The sequence below is a fragment of the Vigna umbellata genome, chromosome 3 (genome assembly GCF_029865625.1).
Source record: "Vigna umbellata cultivar VRB3 chromosome 3, Vumbellata_1.0, whole genome shotgun sequence".
In the NCBI taxonomy this organism is placed as follows: domain Eukaryota; kingdom Viridiplantae; phylum Streptophyta; class Magnoliopsida; order Fabales; family Fabaceae; genus Vigna; species Vigna umbellata.
In genome coordinates this window covers 29,142,787-29,169,022 of record NC_142167.1, presented here as the reverse complement: position 1 = coordinate 29,169,022, position 26,236 = coordinate 29,142,787, and the positions used below count along the sequence as shown (strand labels likewise).

The 26,236-nt window shown below is 35.0% G+C and overlaps 2 protein-coding genes across 2 annotated transcripts; both read right to left on the bottom strand.

Annotated features, from left to right (window-relative positions):
- Window positions 1–21,673: 21,673 nt before the first annotated feature.
- Window positions 21,674–25,549, bottom strand: LOC148202198 (uncharacterized). Its single transcript, XM_088109554.1, has 7 exons — window positions 25,312–25,549; window positions 24,886–25,218; window positions 24,704–24,783; window positions 24,387–24,598; window positions 22,793–23,588; window positions 22,039–22,399; window positions 21,674–21,921 (listed from the first exon to the last, which is right to left on the bottom strand). Exons 1-7 carry the CDS (start codon window positions 25,547–25,549, stop codon window positions 21,674–21,676), a joined length of 2,268 nt encoding a protein of 755 aa, XP_087965680.1.
- Window positions 25,550–25,621: 72 nt separating this feature from the next.
- LOC148202197 (uncharacterized) lies at window positions 25,622–26,080 on the bottom strand. Its single transcript, XM_088109553.1, has one exon. The coding sequence runs from the start codon at window positions 26,078–26,080 to the stop codon at window positions 25,622–25,624; it is 459 nt and encodes a 152-aa protein (XP_087965679.1).
- Window positions 26,081–26,236: the final 156 nt, after the last annotated feature.

Below are 26,236 nucleotides of genomic sequence, written 5' to 3'. Positions count from 1 at the left end.
GTTTAGTGAGTCTGCATAATTCTACAACACCAAAACTAGAGGATTTACACCCCTTAACCACTCTTGACTTATTCCAAATATCTTTCCCAACTTCTAATACTCCTAAATCGTATTATAGACTTAAATGTACCTAAATAAATGTATCTAAATAATCCTAAACACATTTTTAACTCATTGACAACAAAATTTCAGACTAAAATTTATCAAAACCTCACGTTAGAGACTCAACTTTAATTCCACTAGTTATAGCTCATTTTCAAACAACTTAGGGACTCTAACAAGTCCCAAATGACTTACTAACACTTCTCACACTAACCATTTAAGCACAGAACCCATAATTCAAACTTTCACTTGTTAAAACCCCCCTTTATTTGTACTTAAATCTTCTAAAACCATCACCTTGATCCATACCAAGTTCCCTATCAAATTTATACTGACTAATGTTACTAACAAATCTCAGATGACATATAAATAGACTTGAAATACCAGATTTCTACACCCAAACACTATCTCACCCAATTGCACATCAAAACCCCCATTTTAACTACCAAAACTCCTATATTTTCAACTCCTTATCTCATAAACTTTACATCATACATTCCAAACAGAATTGCAACATACTAACATCCAATTCCATAACAAGTTATCATCCAATATACCTCACAATAACATTTCATCACAAAATACCCAAATACACTTAATTAAATAATTTAAGACTAGCATAAAACATAATTTTCACCCAATTAGTTTAATACCCATATAAACATCAAACTTACACCACAAAAATCAATTAAGAAAACTCTAACTTTCCTTACCTTAGAAAAACCCTACAGCTCCAAAATCCCCAACCGTTGCTTCCCCGCAAAGAGCTTCTAGAAAGACCTACAAATCACCGATTGGTGATTGGAGACAAGCCTTAGAACCTAAATTCAACCAAGAATCAAGGAAGAGAAATTCTTGACACATGCAAAATAGATTCTCTTTGCATGACCATGAACCTAAAATACCAAAGAAAAGAGTACAAACTTATTTGCTCTAAACAACGAATTGATCGGGTAGATAGGTAGACCTTGACGCCGTGATCGTCTAAGCTCCTCCTGATCATCAAACAGATGACCAAGGAGTTAGAACACTTAGACAGATGTGAGAGAAAACAAAGAGAAAAAGTTCTAAAAAGATAAAGTGTTTAAAGTAATGAGATGAGTTTAGAAAATTTCTATTAATATTATAAAATCATTTTATAATAAAGTACTCGGTCTCATTATTTTAATACACCTACCCACTCTAATATTTTATTTTTTAGGTTCTAACAAAATTAAACAATAAAGTTTTAATTAAAAATACAAAATTTTAATATTTAATATAATGATTTTTCTAATAAATAATCCATTAAAAAGTATCTAAATTTATAAAAGAATAAAATTTAATTGAATCATTAATTGACTTTTATTTCTATGTTATTATAAAATTATAAAATTTCAACAATAAAACAAAAGGACTGAAAGAAAAAAAACTATTATTTTTTTTTGCATCAGCAGAATATAAACAAATTCAAAGATTTTGAACTTTATGTCTGAGAAAACTTGCAGAGAAAGTGACAGAATGTCAAAAAGACACACCTCACTGCATAAATTGTTGAAAACGATTTATTTTAATTTAATATTTGACACATATAATATGATTTTGTTTCTAATTTTCATTTTCATTAACTTCGACGTTTATACTTCAAAAATTCATTAATAATTTATAATTACACAAAAATTTATTATAACAAAAAATAAATAAAAAAAAACTAAACAAAAATAAAGCATAAAAAATTACAAATTTAAAATTTACAATAAAAATCACACTCTACAAAACATAAACAGAACATACCTATTATGAAAAAATATCTAAATAAATACTTAAAAAATAAAAAATTAAATCATTTTTATTATTTTTTATAAATAAAATTAAAATTTAATTACTTTATAAAATAATTATTTTACTCATAAAAAACATGGGAATTACTTAAAAAAAAACCAACGTCGTCTTTCTAGACATCTTTATCTAAAACTTTAAAAGACCACTTATTAATCTGGAAAACCATAACATATTAAAGTATAATTACTCTTCAATCAAAATCTAAAAAGCCTCACTCTGTTTCAAAACATAATTGGTCTCAATAAACAACATAAATAGAACTTTGCATCTTTGAAAAAAATGAAAAATTACTCACATATTTCCTTCAACTTCTTTTAAAATCACTAACACTAACACATAACTAACTATGACAATCATTAACTGCACCGTCAATATACACTTTAAGCCAAATAATAGATTAAACTTATTATATTAATTCAATAAATGAAACTACCTAGTTTGAATGTTGAAGTTTTTAGCATAAAAAATCAAATATAATATTATTGATATATTTTTTAGATTTATTCTGATTTCTTAATTTAAAAAATAATATAAGTAAAAATAATTGAATTATGAAATCTATTTATCCTTCAATAAAAAGAAACCTTCAATTTAAAAGACTAAAAGGAAAAATTACAAATCTTAAAAAATACTCTATTCAACCATTCTTAGAACCGAATAATAATAAAATATTAAAAAAACAAATGAAAAAAAATAAAATTCAATCTTATTCTCATAAAAAAATACATTACTTTCATTATTTTCTGAACATTTAAATCAATAAATAAACCGTCATACAACAACTTTTTAAAAAAGAAAATTTAACTACTAACACACCATCGAATTAGTTTAAATTCTCTCAATCCACACATTTTATATTAGAAAACCAAAAGTTTTTAACAACTTTTTAAAAAAAATATACTCATATCCTTCTTAATCCAATTAGATACATCATATTTTTATTAAGCATAAGAAAATTAAGATAAATTGACAGGAAGGAAAGTTCTGAATTCTCATTTCATACTATTGAGTATCTTTCTTTCAAAATTAAACGCTTAAATAGTTTAAAGGTCTGTCAAACGTAAGTAAAATTCTCACACTGACGTTGGATGTTTAAATAAGCACGACCACAGGAGAAATAAAAGAATATGCAAAGTATAAAATAAATGTACAAAAAGTGCATACAGAAAAAGTGATTAAATAGAAAGTTAATTTGGATCACATGATGTAACCTTACAAATAGGGCAAGGATAGACCCTAACAATCCTTCATTTCACCCGTGAAGGAAACCAGTGACTTCATGTATATCTATTTTGTTATCTTATTTTAAATTTGTTTTTTACATTTAATTACTCGTTTATTTTTTATATTTGCAAACAAACTATATTTTTATTTCTATATTAGAAAAACTATCTGTTTTAGTCTGTTTAGTATTATTTTAATGTGATATACCTTTCTAGAATCGAATACATACGAAGTGAAATCGTTTACAGCCTTCTATGGTGTAACTGACAAGGTAAAATTATGGAAATTGTTGAGGATAAAAGTGACATTTACACTTAAATCGTCTCAAATATAAACCTATCATTGCATATTCAAAAGTTCATATATCCCGTAACATAGTAATTCCACTAACTGAGCTATACATCAATTTTGTTAACTTTACAATTTTTTATTATTTTAAATCTAATTTTCTTGGGTCATACACACCATTTTCATTCTCCAAAATTGCACTCAACAATAAGACATGCACCATGCACAAATTCATAAACAATGCATATTCTTACCGTATAAGAATCACTTTCAAACAATAAGTTCAACTTGTCCAAGCATATAAACTTACCACTCATAACCTCAATAAGGTTAGGTCAACATAAGATTCAGCCCAACATCTTCATTCCAATCATCAAACAACCATACTTTACCAGTCAAAAGTACGGAGACAACTCATAATACATGATTCATTCACATAGCAAGTTAAACTTTAATGAAAGTTTTAAAAACATATTCTGAAAATTTATTTAAGCACCAATAAAACAGTTCTAGTAGCTAGTAGACAACACTTTTTAAAACTACACCTACATATAACCAAGCTCTTAAAAAAGTTTTCACACTCGAACACATAAAATAGACCAACAAGTTACATACTAAACTGTCAAGCAAAGAGTCACTGAGTCAGATGCTGCACCATAATCCTGCAAGCAAATCTGGTTTCACAAATTTGGTTCCACAAATCTGGTTTCAGCAAGCTCTCAAGACTCACATCGTTAACAACCTATAAATTTCCAGCTTTACACCAATACTCTGTAACCTTTGCTGAACCAGGTCTAGAACTATACACCACTTTTAATTAAAACTCCATAAACTTAAGCTTCCAAAACCAGTGTGTATATATACACACACACATATATTCTGCACTCATAGCAACTTGATCTATGCCTAATCACTCAAATCAAACCATACACACCAAAACACATATAAAGCATCATGATCAAACTTTAAGCTCCACCTATTTCTAACCAGAATTCTCATAATATCTCATACACCAGCTGTCCAAACCTTATCTCTGGCTTATCATTATATAATCCAAGTGATCATTGCAGCTACTCAGTTTCAGTTAGCAGTATCACAATAACAGATTAATTCCAGCACTTATAAACCCTCACGGCCTTTCAAGGTACTTGACATCAGATTTCTTAAATAAAAGGTACCAATCACATACAAGACTGATTTCTACTGCTACCAAACTCATAAACAACTTATAACCAGATGTAACACTGCAATATAACCCTACAACGTCAATATTATAGACTTAACTATAGTTCCAAGTACACTGAACCATCCACGTTCCTGTACCAAAATCTCAAATACTGGTGCGGTTCTCTGAATTATAAACAATAACATGTGCAACTCTCCAACAACCATAAAACAATGCACCTTATCCAGTTAAATAATCCAATGCTCTTAGGGAACCAATTTAAATTCTTATTCTGCTTGTAACCCTCCTTATCCTCTGTGCGGAAATATAACCTGCCTACAGGTTTAGTCAACCCAAAAAAAATAGTCTACATTCCCACTAACAACTATGCACTAAAACAACAGAGAATTATTGTTGTCTAAAAGCTGACAAAATCACCAGCAGTATTTCCTGATGCGTGTAGATTCACTGTCCTTAAGGACTTATCCGCGGTGTATTGTGCAAGTTCCCCAAGATATAACAGGAACTTCCCAGAAAAGCTATGAGGATCTCAGAACTAACAAGGATCTCTAAAAATAGTATAAAATAAACCCAGAATAATTTTAAAAGAGGAAAAGAAGTAAGGAGAAGGAGAGAAGACTGCTTTTGTTGTAATTTTGGAATGGGGAAAAAACTCTCTATTTATAGAGCTAGGAAATAATAAAAAAAGACAATAAAAGCCATTAAATATTTTACCGTTGGAGTACTTAATAAAATGAATTTAAACGTTATTGGCAATTAAAGTTTTGAACGTTGCAATCCAATGTTTTTCTTTTACAATAATCTAACATTATTACAACAATCCCCCACTTATTGCAAAAGAAAGTTGAAATAAAAGGTTACCTGGTATAGTAAGCTATATGAATCAGTCTTAGATTGAAATACTTAACACACAGTGTAGTTGGTATAGCAAGTTATATGAACCAAAGACACTTGACGTGTGTTAGAGGTTTATCAATCACAATACACCCCCACAATCCTTGATGTTATCGCTGTGTTGCGCTTACTAGGCCATGCGCGTGCCCGGTATTCATGAGTGCTCTAAAGATCATGCCAAGATCTCATGCAAGCGGCCCCACTCGACACTCATATAGTTGATTTCATCAAGTGTATGTTGCAAATCATACACCACCCATAAGGGATATGAAAATCATTGAAAACTTTGTTTAAAATAAAATTCTTTCACCACATAGAATTTTAATAACAAAGTTTAGCATCTCAATAATACAGTCTCTAGCACTTTCACACACATCATAGGAATGGACATAATTGATTAAAATCAATTTAGTGCTATCAGAACTAACAAGTGACTTGTTTTTACTCATATGAACCTTATTCATGGGATCTCCAATCACAAAAGGTTGGGTTACCATCACTTGTTTGTTTGCAAGTGGCTTAAGTCTCATTCCCCTTGATGTTTCTAATATCATTTGTCTTCCCATGAGTTTTGTCAGAGGATCTGCTAGATTATGTTCTAACTTCACATAATCAATGGAAATAGTTTCACTCTTTAACAGTTGCTTCACCAAATTGTGCCTAATTGTATATGTCTATTCTTTCCATTGTAATTCTTGTTTTTAGCTATAGCTATTGTCGATTAGCAATCACAGTGTATTGACACCAATAGGGTTGGTTTCATTCCTAGTGGAATGTTTGCTAAGAAGTTTTTCAACCACTCAGCCTCACTATCAGCCATCTCAAGCGCGACAAACTCATATTTCATTGTTGATCTTAATTGTTTGTCTAGCTGATCTCCATGTAATCGCACCACCCCCAATTGTGAATACCAAACCACTAGTGGATTTTGTCTCATCTGAATCAAAGATCCAGTTAACATCACTGTACCCTTCTAGTACAGCGGGAAATCCACTATATTCAGTGATGTAATCCATTGAACCTCTTACGTATCTTATAAGCCTGGAAAGTGCATCCCAATGTTCTTGATTTGGACATTGAGTGTACCTACTCAATCCCTACTGCATAAGCAATATCAGGTCTAGAAAAACTCATCAAGTGGAGTAAGCTCCCAATTATCTGAGCATACTAAGGCTGAGATAATGATTCTCCTATATTTTTCATTAATTTAGATTTAGCATCATAAGGGATACTCACTGGTTTTAGGTCATAAAACCCAAACTTCTTTAGAACTTTCTCAACGTATTGTTCTTGTGATAGTAATATACTATCTCTTATCCTTATGATTCTAATACCTAAAATCACATTGGCTTCACTCATGTCTTTCATGTCAAAGTTTGATCCTAGAAACAATTTAGTTCTAGCGACAATCTCATTTCGTGTACCAAAATTTAACATGTCATCCACATACAAACATATAATGACACAATCACCATTTTCAAATTTAGAATACTATCAATATCATTAGGTGAAAGCCAAAATTTATTTTTCGAGTAATTAAGTAAAATTACCTACACCCCCACAATTTTAAAATATTTAAGATTGGTAAATGAGAAAATACCTAGTTGTGCTTTTCTCTTTGTGGGTAAAATATACGAAAATTTACTCAAGTACCTCATCTTCTTCGTCCTCATCCGTGGTCCTTACAAATGCGATCAGAAGTCATCGTTGCTGCAAGCACCTTGGCAGCCTCTGGAGTTATGGGTTTCGCAAATACCGTCTGAGTTCTAAAAACAAAGTTTTGATCCTCCGGGAATGAGTTGTTGATGTTAGCCATAAGTCCTTAAGATGGTTGTCTAAAAGCTGACAAAATCACGAGTAGTATTTCATGAGGCGTGTAGATTCACTATCTTTAAAGACTTATCCGCGGTGTATTGCGCAAGTCCCCCAGGATACAATAGGAACTTCCCAGGATACAACAGGAACTTCCCAGACTATCTATGAGGATCTCAGAATTAGCAAGGATCTCTATTAAGAGTATAAAGTAAACTCAATAATTTTAGAAGAGGAAAAGAAGTAAGGAGAAGGAGAGAAGACGACTTTTGGTGTGTTTTTGGAATGGGGAAAAACTCTTTATTTATAGAGCTAGGAAAGAATAAAATCAATAAAAGATAATAAAAGTTATTAAATATTTTACTGTTGGAGCAATTAATAAAATGAATTTAAACGTTATTGGCAATTAAAATTTTGAACGATGCAATCCAACGTTTTTCTTTTGCAATAATCTAACATTATTACAACAATTATTTCTTCTGAACCAGAATATCCAGTAGTATTAAATTGCTACAACCCTTCAGAAAATCCTAATCTCTTGTACTAGTAGAAAGGTTTCGTACCTGAGTAAAGTGATATGGTAACCAATTTATGTATTGCACCAGACAAACTCCAACGCAGACCAATAAAACAGTGAACGTCGCATACATATATAACCAATCATAGCCAAAATCTTCTTCCAATCACAATGCACGTTAATTGCATTCAGCATACAGCCATAAGAAAGAAAAGCCACCCAATTATATAATCACAGCATCATATTCACGGAATCAAAGACAAGGCTCAGCACCCCTTACACATACAATTAAATAGCATGCAACTCTAAAAGAGACTCTACATAAACTCACATAATGCACACAATGAGCTTCATAGATTCATAATAGAGACTAAATAAGATGTAAAACAATTTAAACATAGATTAGTAAACCAAAGACAGCTATACACACGAGACTCCTCCAAAGACAGCTATACACACCACCGAGCTCTATGCCAAGCTCTTAGGAGTTGAAAAGACTTCCTCGGCCAGATATTAGGAGCTCGGCATGGATAATTTTAAACTCGATCCGGTTGATGTTATGCTCGAGGTGATTTTAATTCTTGTCATGTTCAGTTTCAATTTCTATTCTTCCTGTTTTTGTTTTATTACTCATCTTTATATTTCATGTTTGCTGGACTTTATTTTGATTATTGCTTTCGTAAGTAAATCGGCCTTGAATTAGTTTTGGTTTCAAGAGAAATTTTCATTCTAGTTTTAATGCTTTCGTATTTTCTGTTTTCCATTTTCACACATCACAATCTCCCAATTCTTGTTCTGTGAAAAATATTACTCAATGTGCTAAATTAAAATGTACTGTTCCATGGATTCATACCACGGGGATATTTAGTTTTATTTAAGGACGCTTCTACAACTAAAAGCCCTCTATCAGGGTATAAAACTAAAAAGGAGAAAGGGTCCGATTACTCGGTACCATGTATGGATCACATTTTCCGACTTCTTGACTTACAATTACAAGAAATTTCAAAAAAATAAAAGACTTTCCATTACAAGTAAGAGAAGTTATCAATAATCTAAGCAAGAAAAATTTGATCTAGGCAAAGTTTATATGATGTTTCAGCATTGACAAGCATTTTAAGACCAGCTTTAAGCTCTGCTATGCCTTCCCCAAAACAGCACATACAGGAAAGATGGGGACACCCTGTACCCTTCTCTTTAAGTCCTTACATACTTCACTTGCACCCTCCTCGTCAATCTTATTTGCAATTATCAAGGATAGTCGATTGGACAAACCGTCTTTGATGGCAACTTTTTTAGGGACTTTCCATCCAAAGAAGTATCAACTTAACACTAAGACTAAGAAAGGAAAGTTGAATAAGGACTTTTAAACAAAAGGATCTTTTATTTCTAAGTCTTAGAATGTTTACTTTACTAAATACATTTACATTGTTTTGTAGGACAAAAATAAGGCTTGGAAACCATCACCAATCAACCAAAGAAGCTTGGTGAGCTAAGGAAAGCAAAGGAAGCAAAGAAAGGAAGCCAACCAAACAAACGCTGCCACTCACCAACGGTCAATTTTTAAGCACGTTTTAAATGCTTTTCTTGTATGGAACGTGTAAATCATGCTTGCCAGCATTTCCAGCACATGTATCTTGCCATTTTCGTAGCTTGCTAGGCACTTCAGAGTCGTCTCTTCTTCTATAAAAGAGAGACTCACCTCTTTGTAAATTCAACTTGAATGTAATAGAGAAATGTTGTTGATTTTCTTCTAGCCACTCTGACTTCGAGTTCACTTGCTTGTGCCACTTTAGCACCATCTTCCTCTAGCTTCCTTCCCTCTTGGAAGGCCTCCTGAGCTGGAGAAACTTCACACGCACCTCCATACTTCACAAAACAATTCATCAAACACCTACCGTGCATTGTTTCCACCATCCATCTCTTCATTCTGCTGCCACCTTCTGGTTCGAGGAGCTCCTCAGTCTTAAAGATTGGAGCTGCTTCCATCATTTGGCATCAGAATTGAAAAATGAGCAGTTGAGTTGCTTGAAATCTGGTTTCAAAACACTGTCACGTTTCTCCATCAAGTTTTGCACCGTGCTTGTAGTCTTAGTGATGGGGCTGTCGCGGCCCATACAAGTTTGATGTGCAAATAAGAATGCAGTATAGATTACGAAGTGACTCCTAGGTCGTTTCTCAAGGACCAAATGTGGTTCAGGACTTAGGTCAAACACGCAGTGGGGGGAGGGGTTGAAAGTGTTTTTGTGACTAGAAATGAACTAAATTAAAGCATGAAATTAAACACAAGAGACTTAATTAAAAACGCTGAAAGATAAGTGGGAAGCATGAAGACCAAACGATTTTAAAATGAGACCGAATGGTTGTAAAGCGGAGATCGAACGGTCCGTAAAGAAAGGAAATGGAAGTGCAGGAAATTTGGAAACCGAACGGTAAAAGCAACTTAAACAGCAAAGGAAAAGGCCGAACGGTCTCTAACAATGAAGCATGTTAGAGACCGAATTGTATTAATTTAAAACCGAACGGTCTATAAAAATTGCATAAACAGTAAATGTGCAAAATCAAAAAGTAGCGCAGCGGAAACAAAACTGCAGAAACAGAATGCTGGAACAGTAAACGCACAGAATGCAGAAAATGTAAATGCAGCTAAATGTAAATGCACCAAATGAACGTAAACATAAAACGCAAATCCAGAAACGCAAAACGTGAATGGAAACAATGCTTGCAAATTAGATGAACAGTAACTCGCATAATAGTAAAACGCACCAGCAAGGAAAGAGATGATGAACAATAAAATGCAACAGTAAAGAAGACAATGAATAGTAAAATGAAAATGAAAAGTGGATGCAGCAATGATTTCAACTCTTAATTTGCATTGTAAACAAGATTGAATACATGGAAAGGAAAAAGAAACAGAACCGAAACCTCCCCAGAGGGGAAGATGCTCCCCAGAACTAAGTGGCGGCGGGAGACTTCTAGTGAATTTTGCTTTTAGGGTTTTATACAAACCAAAAGACCAAAATGCCCTTCTAGAGGGTCTGTCCCACAAAATGACCTAAAATTGGGCCCAAAGTCCTAAAGTTTGACCCATTGACATTCTAAAACGAAATTAAACTATACTATCAACCCTCTTGAAATCCCAGAGTATGCTTCTAACACTGCATTTGATCCTGCAGCTGACCACTGCATCTGACCGTTCGGTCATTCAAGGCACTTGGTCAAGACGTTCGTCTATTCGATTCAAGGCGCTTGGTCAAGACGTTCGGTTCAATCAGTGTTCGGCAGGTTCGCTCTCTATGACCGCTCGGTGCACGAATTGTCAGAGACCGTTCGGTTCAGTAGAGCTCGGCTTCTACAGACCGTTCGATCAAGAACAGACCGTTCAGTCAAGCACAGACCGTTGGGTCAAGAATAGACCGTTCAGTCAAGCACAGACCGTTCGGTCAAGAACAGACCGTTCAGTCAAGCACATACCGTTCAGTCAAGCACAGACCGTTCGGTCAAGCTATTGTGTGCAATAAGTTCTCTACCTTTCAAACATTGATTGTCCTGCAAAATAATAATTGAAAGAATTAAGCCCAAATAATTCAAATTAATTAAAATAATAATTAGTCTTGAAATTAAGCCCAAATAGTGAAAATGAGACAATAATTGATAATTAAGCACAATTCACTAACAAAGTATGGTGCGGGAAGCTAAGTGTATAGTAAAAAATGGTGACTCATCACTTAGTTTGGTCTTAGGTCCTTTAATATCTCCTAGCTAATTTTCTGCAGCTAGATCTAGACATTTAGGATTTCTTTGAGTTTTTAATTGAACCAGTCAGCTTTCAATCCACTGCTTTCTCAATTCTGCAACAATTTTTACTGCATTTTTCTACACTTTTAACAACTGCAACTGTGTTTTGATGAATCTGATTGTTTTGGTGCATTCTTACCATTTGAGAAAGTTTATTTTACCATTTTAAACTTGTATGCACTGTTCATTTGGTCAGTTTTGAGCATATATGCAAAATCACCATCCAAACCATCAAATTTGCTTGAAATTGGAAGTGGACCACTGATTTTCTGGTGTAGTCTTTTCCTTTGTTGTTTAAGTGTTTACACAAATCCAATTTGATGATATAAACTTGTTTGAGGTGTCAATTAAGCCTTAGACACACTGCCATTCATTTTTGCCACTACAAGCACCATTTTCCAATCTATTTTCTGGTGCAAAATTCGCTTTTTGGTGCTGTTTGATATTGTCCATACTTAGATTTTCAATTCTGGATTGGCAAAAGCTGGTGTAGTGTTTCCAAACGAAATGACATGATTAATACACTGTAATGCAATCATAAAAAGCCATTAAAACCATGCAATCCAGTTTTGAAAGGCCAAAGATCAGAAAACACAAAATCTGCACTTCATTTGGGCATTTTATCAAACAGTTTCACTTTTTTATCAAACAGTTTTACTGCACTTTGTTTTGATCTGTGCTTTTTATTTTTCTTGATTGTTTAATCTGCTCTAGAGCCTATCCTAGGTTCCTTTTATGTTCTTTGTTCTATTATAAACACATTTTCATGTATTTTTTTGAATCATTGTATCACGCAACCTTTGTAGTTTAATTACTTTTTACATTTGAAACTTAAGAGCCTTGGGAAAATTCTTTTCAAGCAATTCCAAGTGCACCTTTGAACATTGTAATAGTCTAGTTTCCGCATCTTAGTGTGAAAGTGTGTCAAGGGCTCCAAGTGTCACTTGCACTTTCACTTAGGGTCATCTCTCATTCTACTTTCCATTTGCATTACTTTACTTTCCTTTGCTTGATTGACTTTTATCTTTTAAGTCTCCGTGATACCTAGGAGCGTGTTTCATTTAGCTAAACCTTTGTTGGGTTTCTACGTGCATTTCATTTAGCTAAACCTTTGATTGCATTATTTGGACTGTTGTCAGTCAATTCTCGCTAAGCGCAAGCCATAATTCGCATATCTACGAGGAAGAAATTCGCACAACGCACTATCACTATGCGTTATGCCAATGTCATCAGTTGAAGAGCAATAGTTGAGAAATTCGCTCAACGCTTGCACACTTGTGTGCTGAGCGAATTAATTAAATGTTGGCTTAAAAGACGTGACAGAAAGAGAGAAACTATCTTCTGACACAAACAAAGCACGAAAAATACTGGAGAACCTCAGGAGACGATGAGCAGACATTTCAAGGCATCAAGACTTCGCTTTCTGCAAGGAATTGCTGTAAAGAGTATGTTTTAGATGTCTAGGAGAGGCTAGTTTTTCCATTCATTGGAATTGGTTTTATGACTATACATTAATGTAATTTTCCTGTGCAATATATGTCTGTGTTGTTGTGCTTTTCTTAACTTGCTTATGATTATACGGAACTATAATTTTATTTAAACGTTCTTTTGTATTGGGAAGTATGTTTGGAACATAAACGTAAGAAAAACAACTAAAAGTAATGACGCTAGGAATAGCTGATTTTCTTTTGGTCATTCTTAACATCTGGAGTTAATGCAAAGTTATCTGTTAAATTAATTAAGGGATTAATAATTTAAAAGATAATTTTAGAACTTGCTTTAAGGAATTAAATCATGATACGTTGATGTGAATGCTTGAATATATAACGTATGTTGTTCAGGATGTTACTGTAATGGTAGACTAAGACCAATTCCAATGATCTTTTATATAATTTTACATTTTTAAATTTTTACGTTCTTAATTTTATGCCATTTTCCAAAGTTGAAATCAAATGTTATCATCACTAAATTGATTTTGATAAACAAGCTTGATTAAATAACGTGACTCAAATTTCCTTTGGAAAACGATACTCTAAACTTATTTCATTAACGATTTGGTATACTTGCCAAAAAGGTATCAAGTTTTTGGCATCATTACCGGAGAATTTGATTGTTATTGTTATTTCAATTGTTTTATTGTTTATCAATTTCAATTTTGTTCCATTATTTGTATATATCCATTGTTTTTAATTTTTGTAGATAGGTTGTCTCTCCCGATTGAGATGGAACATAAGGCATATTGGGCATTAAAATTCTTTAACTTTGATTGTTCTCTTTGTGCAGGTAAAAGAAAGCTTCAATTGCAAGAGTTGGAGGAAATGAGGTTGACTGCATATGATTCATCAAAAAGATATAAAAAAAGGGTTAAGATGTACCATGACAAGAAGTTGATCAAGAGAGAGTTTCAATCTAGACAACAGGTATTGTTGTTCAATTCCAAATTCAAATTGTTTCCAGGTAAGTTAAAATCTAAATGGTCTGGTCCTTTTGCTATTAAGGCAGTCAAGCCTTATGGTGTTGTAGAATTGATGGATCCAAATTATGAGGATCAAAATAGAAGCTGGATTGTGAATGGTCAAAGATTGAAACATTATTTGGGTGGTGAGGTTGAACACCTCACCACAATTATTCATTTATCTGAACCGTGAATTTTTTAGGTCAGGCTAGTGACGATAAAGAAGCGGTTGCTAGGAGGCACCCTAGAAAATGTATGTTTCTCTACGTGTTTATTTGTTTTTGTTTTTGTATTGTTGAGTTTGAGTGTGAAGAGGAAGTGTTAAAGAAGCCTGAGTGTGATTCTGTGACGCTCTAGTCGCTCAGCGCACATCTGTGATGCGCTCAACAACATGAGTACTTCAGGCAACAGTGTTTTGATCGCACAGCACAATCCATGCGCTAAGCGTGAGAAAATGGTGATTGGTCTCTGTAATGACATTCGCATAGCGCACCACTAGTGCTAAGCGATTCAAACTTCTAGTTTCTCTCTGTAATGTTATTCGCATAGCGTATTGGAAACGCGGAGCGAGCAAAATCACTGCAGCAAACTGTGAGAAAATGAGCCACTAATTCGCACAACGCACACCTTGCACTGAGCGACCAAAAGTTTGGGGAGTCCCACTGTCTCAAAAGTTTCGTTGTGCGAAGCCTTGCGCAGAGCGAGCAAAAATGTGAGAGGTGGTTCTGTTTTACTAGTCTCGCTATACGCACAGTAGAGGTGCCCTCAGCGACAGTAGTTGGAAGAATAATATTAAAAAAATGAAAAGTGGTCAAAAAAATAAACATTAAAAAATTAAAAATGGTCATTCGCTCAGCGCACAACTGACGTGCGCTCAACGACTGACCCCAATATTCAAAAAATAATACAATATTCGAAAAAAAGTTCAGAAAAAGAAGAAGGACATTTAATACGAGTTGTTTCGCACAGCACACAGGACTGGTGCACTTAGCGAAACTACTCATTTTTCAAATTTTAACTTCCTTCTTTTTTTTAAATTTTATCACTCCTCATTCATTTTTTTTACCTTAACCGTGCTCTCCCTTCAATTTCGCACAGCGCTACCAGTTCTTCTTCTCCCATTGCTCCCAGATTCTTTCTTAGTTTTCCATTCCTAGCACAGCCAAACTCCAATGTGCTCACTCTTGTGTCTTTGCACTCCATTCTTTATTGCTTCAAAATGCTTACTTTTAGGTAAGTTTGTCTTCCTCTGTTTTATGTTTCGTAGCCAATTAAATAGAAATTCCATGGTTTAGGTGTAAATTGTGCATGCTCTGTCCATCTGAACAGCATTTGTGGTCTGTAAATGTCAAAGGAGTAGTTCATTTCGCTGGTCTAGGATTGATTCGCATAGTGAAAGGTTTATTCTTTTGAAAAGATGTTTACATATTTTACCTTTACATTCACCAAACTTGACTAGTGAATGTCTATACTGATCCATATGATATTGTTTATGAGGCGCAAAGCGAGTTGCTCACATAGCGTCATTCACTGTTAGGTCACATTCACTATGTGAAAGTTTCGCACAGCGAATCATTAGCTCTGCAACATGATTTCTGATATCTGTAAATTCCCTCAGCGCAACTGTGTGCATAGCGAATTGTTGTTGACAATAGCCACTGCGCCTTCCAATTCGCTCAGTGCAACTTTGCGCATAACGAATCCATATGGAAACATTTATGCATTGTTGATTGCTTAACTGATTAAACTGTGTTCCATGCTTCTGTGTAGCTTTTTCTTGCAGATATGGCTCCTCCTAAGACCACTCAAGAGAAGAAGAGGAAGACCACCAGAGGGTCTTCTTCTAGATCCCAACCTGCAAACGCCCAAGAGGAAAACATGGTTCTGAACTATGATCAGGATCGCTCTGTTTCAGAGGCGACTTCAGACAGATTTAATCAAAACATCATGGGTCGAGCACTATTACCTGAGAGGCGAGTGAAGTTGAGACCAAGTGAATATGACCACATTCAACAAGAACTTGAGAGGAGAAAATGGCATTGTGTCTTAGCCAACCTCCTTGATGAAATTGATGAGCTCTTGGTAAAAGAGTTTTATGCAAATTCCTGGGAACCCAACCACTCTCAATCTCGGCCGAGAGTCTCCAAGGTAAGGGGAAATCTGGTTCACTGATGACAAATTTATGAACACCGAAAAACGGCGCCACAAAACTTGTTTAACAATCGGTAAGTGTGACCGAATCGTATCAAGTAATAAAACAAGGTAAGACCAAGTATCGTTTTCCCAAAGGACTCACGGCCTAGTTTAGCTATATGATTTGTTGATTATTTAAGACTTAAGAACAAATTGATTGTAGGTTTAAATGCAAGAGACAATAATTAAATATGTATGCATGAATTTGATCAATGGAGAAAAACAGAATACAAACACTTCAATGAATTAGATGGATGAGTATGTTGTTGGGGTTATCAATTTCATCTTATCCACTCTCATATACTTTTAGGAATTCATCATTCTTATCATCAATGCTAATGTCACTCTCTAAATCACCTTGCAAGAAGGCCTATCCTTAATTACGAGTTCATACAATTCCTAGCATTCCTAGTAATTAGTTCTTAAAGTGCAGGAGCTTAAAGGCAACCAATATGCTATTGGGAGAAATTCCCCGGATCTAGACTTCCCCGTACGTTCCCGTATCGACAAAATCAATAATCATGGCAATGAATGAGTTAAACAAAGCAAGCAATAAGCAAAGAGGAAAAACCCTAGCTAAAGATGAAAGAAAGCATATATCTTAATATAAGACTTTAAAACACAAATTCCATATATGAGAGTTTCACAAGACTACATTGATTCCCCAACAACAATACAAGGTTTAGTTCACCACATTCATGATGAAACTAGATGAACAATAATGAATGAAAGAAAGATAGAACCCTAGAAAGAGGAGGAGGTAGCCTGAGCATCCAAGATCTTCCTTCAAGGGGTGGAAAAAAGAGTGTTTGCTTCGTCTTAGCCAAAGATACAAACCCTAGGACGTCCTAAAGCTTATATACTATTCTAAAATTACAGAAAATTAGGCCCAAGCCCAAAATAGTGCCGCTTAGCGGTAAACTACAGCTCAATAGTAAGTGCGTGAGTTGTTTTTCTCCCCTCAGCGGCCTTTTCACCCCTCAGCAGAGCCAACATGACTGCCTGAGTGCCGCTCAGCGGTAAACTGCCGCTCAGCGGCAGTTGCGGCTTCTCCTTTTTGCACTTTTTGATGTCTTTTCTGATTCCATCTCTATCCTTCTTCACTTCTTTCACCAAATTCACCTTAAAACCTGCATAAAAACACTGAAATCAAGCATAAACATGTCCAGCTCTCTTATTTCTAAAAATATAACCAAAAGCATGATTTCAAGTTAGTTTCTAAGTGTTAAAGGTTGCTTTTAGTATCAATTTTAAGCATGAAAATAACAGTTTTTCAACTGTTATCATTCGCTTTGACAGACGATCTCTGAACAAGATGCTGCATACACTTACCTTTCAGCAGTGCCCTCTAGGCACTTTTATGTCCAGTCATCCTGATCATGTTCTTATTGTTGCCACCTTGTTCTTACCTGGCTATGGATATCAATTGGGCATCAGTGGGACACCAGTACGAATCTTAAGGAAACATTTGAATTCTTTGGCAACAATATGGAGCACCTTCTCTTTCACTAACATCAGCCCCAATTCTCACACTTCAAATATCAACCTGGAATGCTCGTACATAGTATATGGTATAATCACAAGCATTGATATTGATGTTGGAGCATATATTTCTCAGGAGATGGCTCTTATTGCTGATGTTGATTCTTGCAAGCTTGGGTTTCCAGCTTTGGTGATAGCTTTGTGTAAAAGTAGTGGAGTAGTTGGGGTGTTTGATATCACCCTTAAATTACAGCCCGCCCTCAACAAAAAGTTCTTTGACCGAAATTACACTAACAGGGCGGAGTTTTCAACTATGCATGCCCCTCCTCCAGTTCCCCGTCCACGTAGAAATACTATAGCAGCCAAACCTCCTTCAGCCCTCTCAGTTACTTCAACAGACATGTTCACCGACTACATGCGTTAGAGTCTTGCTTGACAGGACGATATCCGTGACTGGTGTAACAGTATGAGGCAACGCCAAGTGTCCTTACAGGACAACATGTATAACCTTTCACTTGGCCTACCTAACTTCCTCGACGATTCACTGATAACTGGAGCCTAGTTTGCGGCCCATATTCCATGGCCTGAGGGTAGGCCATAGTCTAGGTGGGGGAGTGCTTACCTAGTAGAGCAGGAGCCAGAGCAGGAGGAGGACATGATGGCAAGTGATGGTGATGAGGAGGAAGAAGAGTTTGATCCTAGATGGACACAGCCTAGTCACCAGCACCAGGAGAGCTAGTGGAGATTGAGACCAAATGTTATACTACCTTACACCATAGAAGAGAACATGTATTATGCTTTAATTGAGGTTAAGGTTAAATTCAAGTTTGGGGGAAAAAAAATCATAAAAAAAAACGGATTGATAAAAAGGGTGCTTGAACTGAAAAAGAAGGTTGAACTGTGAAAGAAAATGGTATGGAATAAGTGATATATATTGGTATTTGACTACTGCTTTGGGAATTGAAGCATGTACTGATGTTCTCTATTTAACTGGTGACTTTGAATCCAAGAAAAACCATGATTTTTTTTCTAGCCAAGCCAAGCCATAACCTAAAAAGACCTTTTTACTTAACCAATGGTGTATGAAGTGTGTGAATTAAATGAAATGTAAAAGTTGATGAAGTTCTATGACAACTCTATTGTCATGTGAGGACAAACACTTGAGTGGTGAGTAATGCTAAATGTTGATCTGGTTGTTCATATTCTATGCATAAGTGATTTTGTGAGTGATGCACCATGTCATACTTGTTTGAAATCTTTGAGAATGCATGTGATTTTTTCAGATGTGCAAAGTCATTTTATCAAAATGTCAAATGTCTATTGTGATATTTATTTTCTTTTGTGATTTCATGAGGGCATGAAATAGTTGAAGTTTGGGGGAGTTGATAAGTTTGAAAAAGAGTTGTTTTTACACTTATAAATGAGCTCAATCTTGTAATTATTCATTTTGTTCCTCATTGAAAAGTTGTAATAGGAAGTAGAAAGTTGTGTAAACATTGTACAAGAAAGATTGCATTATTTGGACTCTTGTTAGTTAATTCTCGCTAAGCGCAAGCCATAATTCGCAATGCTAGAAGGAAGAAATTCGCATAGCGCACTATCACTATGCGCTCTGCGAATGTCATCAGTTGAAGAGCAGCAGTTAAGAAATTCGCTCAGCGCATACACACACGTGCGCTCAGCGAATTAATTAAATGATGTTGGCTTAAAAGACGTGACAGAAAGACAGAAACTATCTTCTAACATAAAAAGACCACGAAAAATACTGGAGAACTTTAGGATACGATCAGTAGACACTTCAAGGTATCAAGACTTCGCTTTCTGCAAGGAATTGCTGTAAAGATATGTTCTAGATGTCTAGAAGAGGCTAGTTTTTCTGTTCATTGGAATTGGTTGTATGACTATACATTAATGTAATTTTCGTGTGCAATATATGTTTGTGTTGTTGTGCTTTTCTTGACTTACTTATGATTATACAGAACTATAATTTTATTTAAACGTTCTTTTGTAATGGAAAGTATTTTTGGAACATAAACGTAAGAAAAGCAACTAAAAGTAATGACACTAGGAATAGCTTATGTTCTTTTGGTCATTCTTAACATCTAGAGTTAATGCAAAGTTATCTGCTAAATTAATTAAGGAATTAATAATTTAATAGATAATTTTAGAACTTGCTTTAAGGAATTAAATCAAGGTACGTTGATGTGAATGTTTGAATATAAAACGTATGTTGTTCAGGATGTTACTGTAATGGTAGTCTAAAACTAATTCCAATGATCTTTTATCCAATTTTATATTCTTAAATTTTCATGTTGTTAATTTTATGTCATTTTCTAAAGTTGAAATCAAATGTTATCATCAGTAAATTGATTTTGATAAACAAGCTTGATTAAATAACGTGACTCAAATTCCCTTAGGAGAACGACACTCAAATTCCCTTATTTCACTGTATTACTTGAACGATTTGGTATACTTGACAAAAAGTTATTAAATCACATCACCACCTCTCCCACCATTGCCACCTACGACAAATAGACATCAAAGTATCATTGTCATCAACTGCATTGCACACCATCCACATTTCTTAAATTGTGGTTTGCAACTACTATTACAGCTACACTATTGCAGTTTTGTAGAAGTTCTCTACTACCTAATTGCAACCACAACTGCACCGCAATTTCTAAAATCACAATGCAACTAAATTTGTGAATCAAAACCGTGGCTATACATCATAGTAAAGAGACATACACACCATCGGGTCTTCCCTTGCGCAAGCTGAAGCAACCACTACCTCCATCACCTACTTTTGCAAATATCTTACACTTGTCTATCATTCGTCTCTCCTACAAAACCACCCATAACCCTAAAGTAGTGGTAAAAACCTTAAAATAAATGACAGCATGTCCTTTTCATGTGCAAAAAAGAGTTGACAACCAACCTACAAAGGAGCAAGCTTAGACTTCTGGGAAGTATCAAAGTCAAAGCTTATACTTCTTCTGGGTGTAATAGACCATCTAGATATAGACCTTTGAGTCAAAGCTTCCATTTTTTAATGCTTTTTACTTGAAAGGAAAACATCATGTGCACACACTAGAAACTTGTAAGAGTGGGTCCTCTATGTGTTGAAGTTTGGCACCTTCAAAAACTATGCAAAACAAAAGAAAGTTAGCGCACATGGGATTTCTGGTTGCGGAATTTTCTCAAACATATTTCAGGCATGATAGAGTGTTACACAATCTTGTGCACTTACTAACAATTTTATTTTAGAAATGTAAAATTTGAGGGTGAGAGGGGTCACCTGTTGTAAAATGTTGACAAAGATCACGAAAAAAAAATTCTTAGGCATGTAGATGTCCTTAAGAACTTAAACGAAAGAGGGAGACTCGAAAGGTATTCTGTGAAAAGGGAGAGCTCAAGAGTCATTCCGTGAGAGTAAGAGCTCGAGATGCTGATCTGAGAGAGAAGAAGAGCTCGAGATTGTATTCTATGCGAGAGGGAGAGCTCAAGATTGTATTGTCACTTAGAGAAAGCACAACACTCTATTTATGAGAAGATATGTGACCTGTCAAAATAAATGACTCAACTAATGATCTGACGACAAAGCGTGAACCATCATTAACATAATAATAAAATTCTAACACAATCTTTTAATTACAATATCAAAACCACAAATATAACTTGGACCAGCAAAGCATTAATGTACCTAATATGCACTACAGCTGTTATGAGAAAAGAAAGGATAGGAATTGTATTTCTTATTCCATAAGAAGAGAGTACAATTTTACATATATATAATTGTTTGAAACAATATATAAACGGAATATAAATATAAAAATAGAATATAAATATATGAAGATAAATGCACAGATATGAACGGAAAATAAATTAAATCCAATATCCCCCCTCAAGCTGCAGCATATATATCCTTAATGCTCAGCTTGGACAACAAAGATTGAAATTGTGCTGGATGCAAAGCTTTAGTATGAATGTCTACAAGTTGTGCTGAAGTAGGAATGGACAGGAGCTTAATTACACCAGCTTGAACTTTATCTCTTATGAGATGACAATCAATTTCAATATGCTTTGTTCTTTCATGCATGGCTGGATTTTGTGCAATTTGTATAGCAGATTGATTGTCACAAAACAGAGAAACTGGTTGTGGTAGAGGTTGTTTCAAATCATGGAGCAAATACAGAAGCCATTGAATTTCACATGTTGTGGAAGCTAAAGCTCTATATTCTGCTTCGGTTGATGATCTAGATATAGTACCTTGCTTCTTGGATTTCCAGCTAATTAATGATGCACCATAGAACACATTAAAACCAGTCACAGACCTTCTAGTGTCAGGGCAAGCAGCCCAATCAGAATCACTAAAAGCCTTGAGAGCATGTTCTGTGTTGGAGGGAAAGAATAATCCTTGTCCTGGATTGTTCTTGATATATCTCAGGATTCTTATTGCTGCTGCATAGTGATCTTCCAAAGGATTGGAAAGAAATTGACTGAGAGTACTAACAGCGAAACATAAATCTGGTCTTGTGTTGGTTAGATATAGTAACCTGCCAAGAAGTCTTCTATAGGCCTGCACATCTGAATAGGGTTTCCCTTCTGTCTTGGAAAATTTTGTGCCTGGCTGTATAGGAGTAGAAACAGGTTGACACCCCAACAATCCTGCATCTTCTAGTAACTCTAGAGCATACTTCCTTTGTGACAAATTAATGCCCTGTTGAGATCTTGCAATTTCTAAGCCCAGAAAATACTTGAGTTGGCCTAAGTCTTTAATCTTGAACTTTGCATTCAATAGAGCCTTCACAGTTTGGATTTCCTGGATGTCATCACCTGCCAAAACTATATCATCTACATAAACAAGTAAGATGGTAATATGAGCAGAATCACTTTTGACAAAAAGTGAATAATCTGATTTTGATTGTGTGTAGCCCAAAGAAAGTAAAGTAGTTGTCAACTTGTAATTCCATTGTCTAGAGGCTTGCTTGAGTCCATATAAAGACTTCAACAACTTGCAAACTTGTCCTGGTTTTTCAGATTTATAACCAAGAGGAAGAGACATGTATACTTCTTCATCTAGATCCCCATGTAAAAAGGCATTAGTTACATCTAGTTGATGTAAATGCCAATGTTTGGAAGCTGCTAAAGCTAGAACCAATCTTACTGTTGTGAGTTTGACAACAGGTGAAAAAGTCTCAAAGTAATCTAAACCTTGTTGTTGTGTGTAGCCTTTGGCTACAAGCCTTGCCTTGTATCGTTCAATACTCCCATCAGCATGCCTCTTTATTTTGTATACCCATTTACATCCAATAGGTTGCTTTCCATTAGGTAGATCAGTCAAAACCCAAGTTTTGGTATTTTCTAAAGCTGCAATTTCTTGATCCATGGCATTTCTCCAACAATCATGTTTGATGGCTTGGTTATAGGTTTTAGGTTCACTAACTTGGGAAAGATTAAGGACATATGATTTATGAAGAGATGATAATGCATCATATGATAGATATGAAGAGATAGGATATAAGGTACCTGTGGATGACTGAGTGGCGGAAGAAGTAGATGACATGTTGCAATGATAGTCCTGCAGATAAGATGGTGTATGTTTTGGCCTAATTGATTTCCTTTGTGGAGTAGCAGTGACAGGTTCAACAGAAACAGGCTGAGAAGAGAAAATAACAGGGTCGAAAACAATAGAAGGAGGAGATGTAAGTGGTAAAGAGGGTTGATCAGTAACTTCTGAGAAAAGAGGTGATGGAGGTGAAATAATTTTGGTGACAAAATCCAAGGAATTTTGTGTATTAAGAGGTGAGTGCTTGTCACTAGTAAGAAAAGGAAATATATTTTCATAAAATACTACATTCCTTGATAGAAAAATTTCCCTAGAATTGAAATCTAACAAAAGGTAGCCTTTCACTCCTGTTTTAAAACCCAGTAAAACACATTTTCTTGCACGAGGTTGAAATTTTGTTCTATGAGTTTGAAGAGTTGAAGCATAGCAAAGTGAGCCAAAAACTCGTAAGTAAGTAATGTCAGGTTTAACATTGTGTAACAGCTGAGATGGAGAAAAATATGTCAAAACTTTGGAAGGTAAAATATTAATGAGTTGCACAGCATAACAAACAGCAAAAGACCAGAAAATTATGGGCAAATGGGATTGAAACATTAAAGATCTAGCAACATTGAGAATGTGTTGATGTTTTCTCTCAACGACTCCATTTTGTTGAGGTGTTTCAACACATGATAATTGATGTTGTATCCCTTTTTGTCTATAAAAATCTGTCATTGCAAACTCATTACCATTATCTGATCTAACAGCTTTTACATCAATGCCAAATTGTGTTTTTATATAAGAAACAAAGCCAATAAGTTGTGATCTTGTATCTGATTTACTTGTCATTAATTTAATCCATGTGTATCTAGACATATCATCCACTATAGTTAAGAAATATTTGAAACCATCAACAGAAGAAGTACTATAGGGCCCCCAAATATCAACATGAATTAAATCAAAAGGAGCTTTTGAAACAGTAGTACTTAATTGAAAAGGTAATTTTCTTTGCTTAGAATAATGACAAGCATCACAATGCGTGTATTTTGTATTGGGTAAAGTGGCATACATGTTGCGTAATTTGGTATAACAAGAAAAAGAAGGATGCCCTAGTCTATAGTGCCAAATATCTATAGAGTTATGTCTTATTGTAGAACAAGCAATAAAATTCTCAAAAGTAATAGCAGCTGGTGAACCAAGGGGTGTGGGTGCAGGAACTATCATGACATACAAGCCATCTCTTTCTTCAGCTTTGCCAATCATCTGCAGGGTTGACTTGTCCTGTATTTCACAGGAAAATTCAGAAATGTTAAGTTTACAAGATAGAGATTTAGTTAACTTTGTGACCGAAATAAGATTGACAGAAAAATTAGGAATAAACAAGACATTATGTAAAGTAAGGTGTGGGCTAAGTGAAACAGTGCCAGAAAAATGAGCAAATGAAGAGTTCTTGTTGGGTAGTGATACTGTAATTGGTGAGATTCTATGATAAGAAATAAAATGAGACAAAGAATTAGATATATGATCAGTAGCACCTGTGTCTAGAATCCATTTGGAATAGATATTACCTTGAGCCTGGGAAGAAGTGGAAGCATTATGAGAGCTCACTAGATTAGTAGAATGTGGGATTGTGGGATTAGATTGAGGAAGAAGTGCCAATAAACCATGAATTTGCTCTTGAGAAAGTCCCAAAATTGCGGAATGTGACTGTGCCGGAGAATTATTATAAGAAGGAACTACTGTAGAAGAATCTGTTGTAACATTGTGGACTCTTTTGGATTTGAGATCAGGTGGTAATCCATGTATTAGAAAGCAAGTATCAATGGTGTGGTTTGTCCTGCCACAGTGAGTGCATTGTCGAGGTGCACCAAACCTTCCCCCTGAGGAACGAGCCTGAGAACCTTGATAACGAGCCTGAGAACCTTGATAACGAGCCTAAGAACCTTGATATGAAGATCTTCCCCGGCCATAATCATTGGCAGGAGAGGGTTTACCTCTGCCATTGAAGGTAGAAAAAGAAGGTTTAGATTGAGAAACTTGTGACGCCATGACTGGAGGTTGAGAAAGAATTCCTGATTGTAATTGTCGCTCATGTTGAATTATCATCGAAAAAATTTTGGGTAAAGAAGGCAAGGGATCCATGAGAAGGATCTGAGAGCGAACAACAGAGTAATTATCATTCAAGCCTCTAAGAAAACAAAGAACACAATCATTTTCATGATATTCCTTCATTGTCTTAGAAACAACACAACAAGAAGCAGAGGATTGGCATTCAGGAATAGGGCGAAAATTGCAAAGTTCATCCTAGAGAATCTTCATTTTAGTGTAATATGCAGTAACACTTAGATCAGACTGATGCATTGAATAAAGATCTTGATGCAATTGTGAAATTCGAACAGAATCACCTTGGGAGAAACGATCTTTGAGATCCTTCCATACCGTAGCAGCAGAGTCAATCCAAATAATACTTGTAGCAATCTCATGAGAAACAGAATGATTGATCCAAGATAAAACTAGATTATTGCAACGCTTCCATGCTTGAACCATTGGATCTGTACCAGCTGGACAAGGAATGGAACCATCAACAAAGCCAAATTTATTCTTCATTTGTAGTGCCATAGACATCGAGCGAGCCCATCCATGATAATTGTGACCTTCAAGAATCGGGGAAACAAGCACCAATGAAGGATTCTCATTAGGATGAATGTAATAGTCATGTGTTGTATCTTGCAACGATGCGAGAGTAACAGAGGGAGTAGCCATAAAAGGAGAAGAAAAAGGCAGAAAAGCCAAGAACGAAAGGTAGAAAATGAAGATCTGGACAAGAAAAGAATTGGTTGCGGAAGAACGTGATAAAAAATTAATTTTCTTCTGATACCATGTTATGAGAAAAGAAAGGATAGGAATTGTATTTCTTAT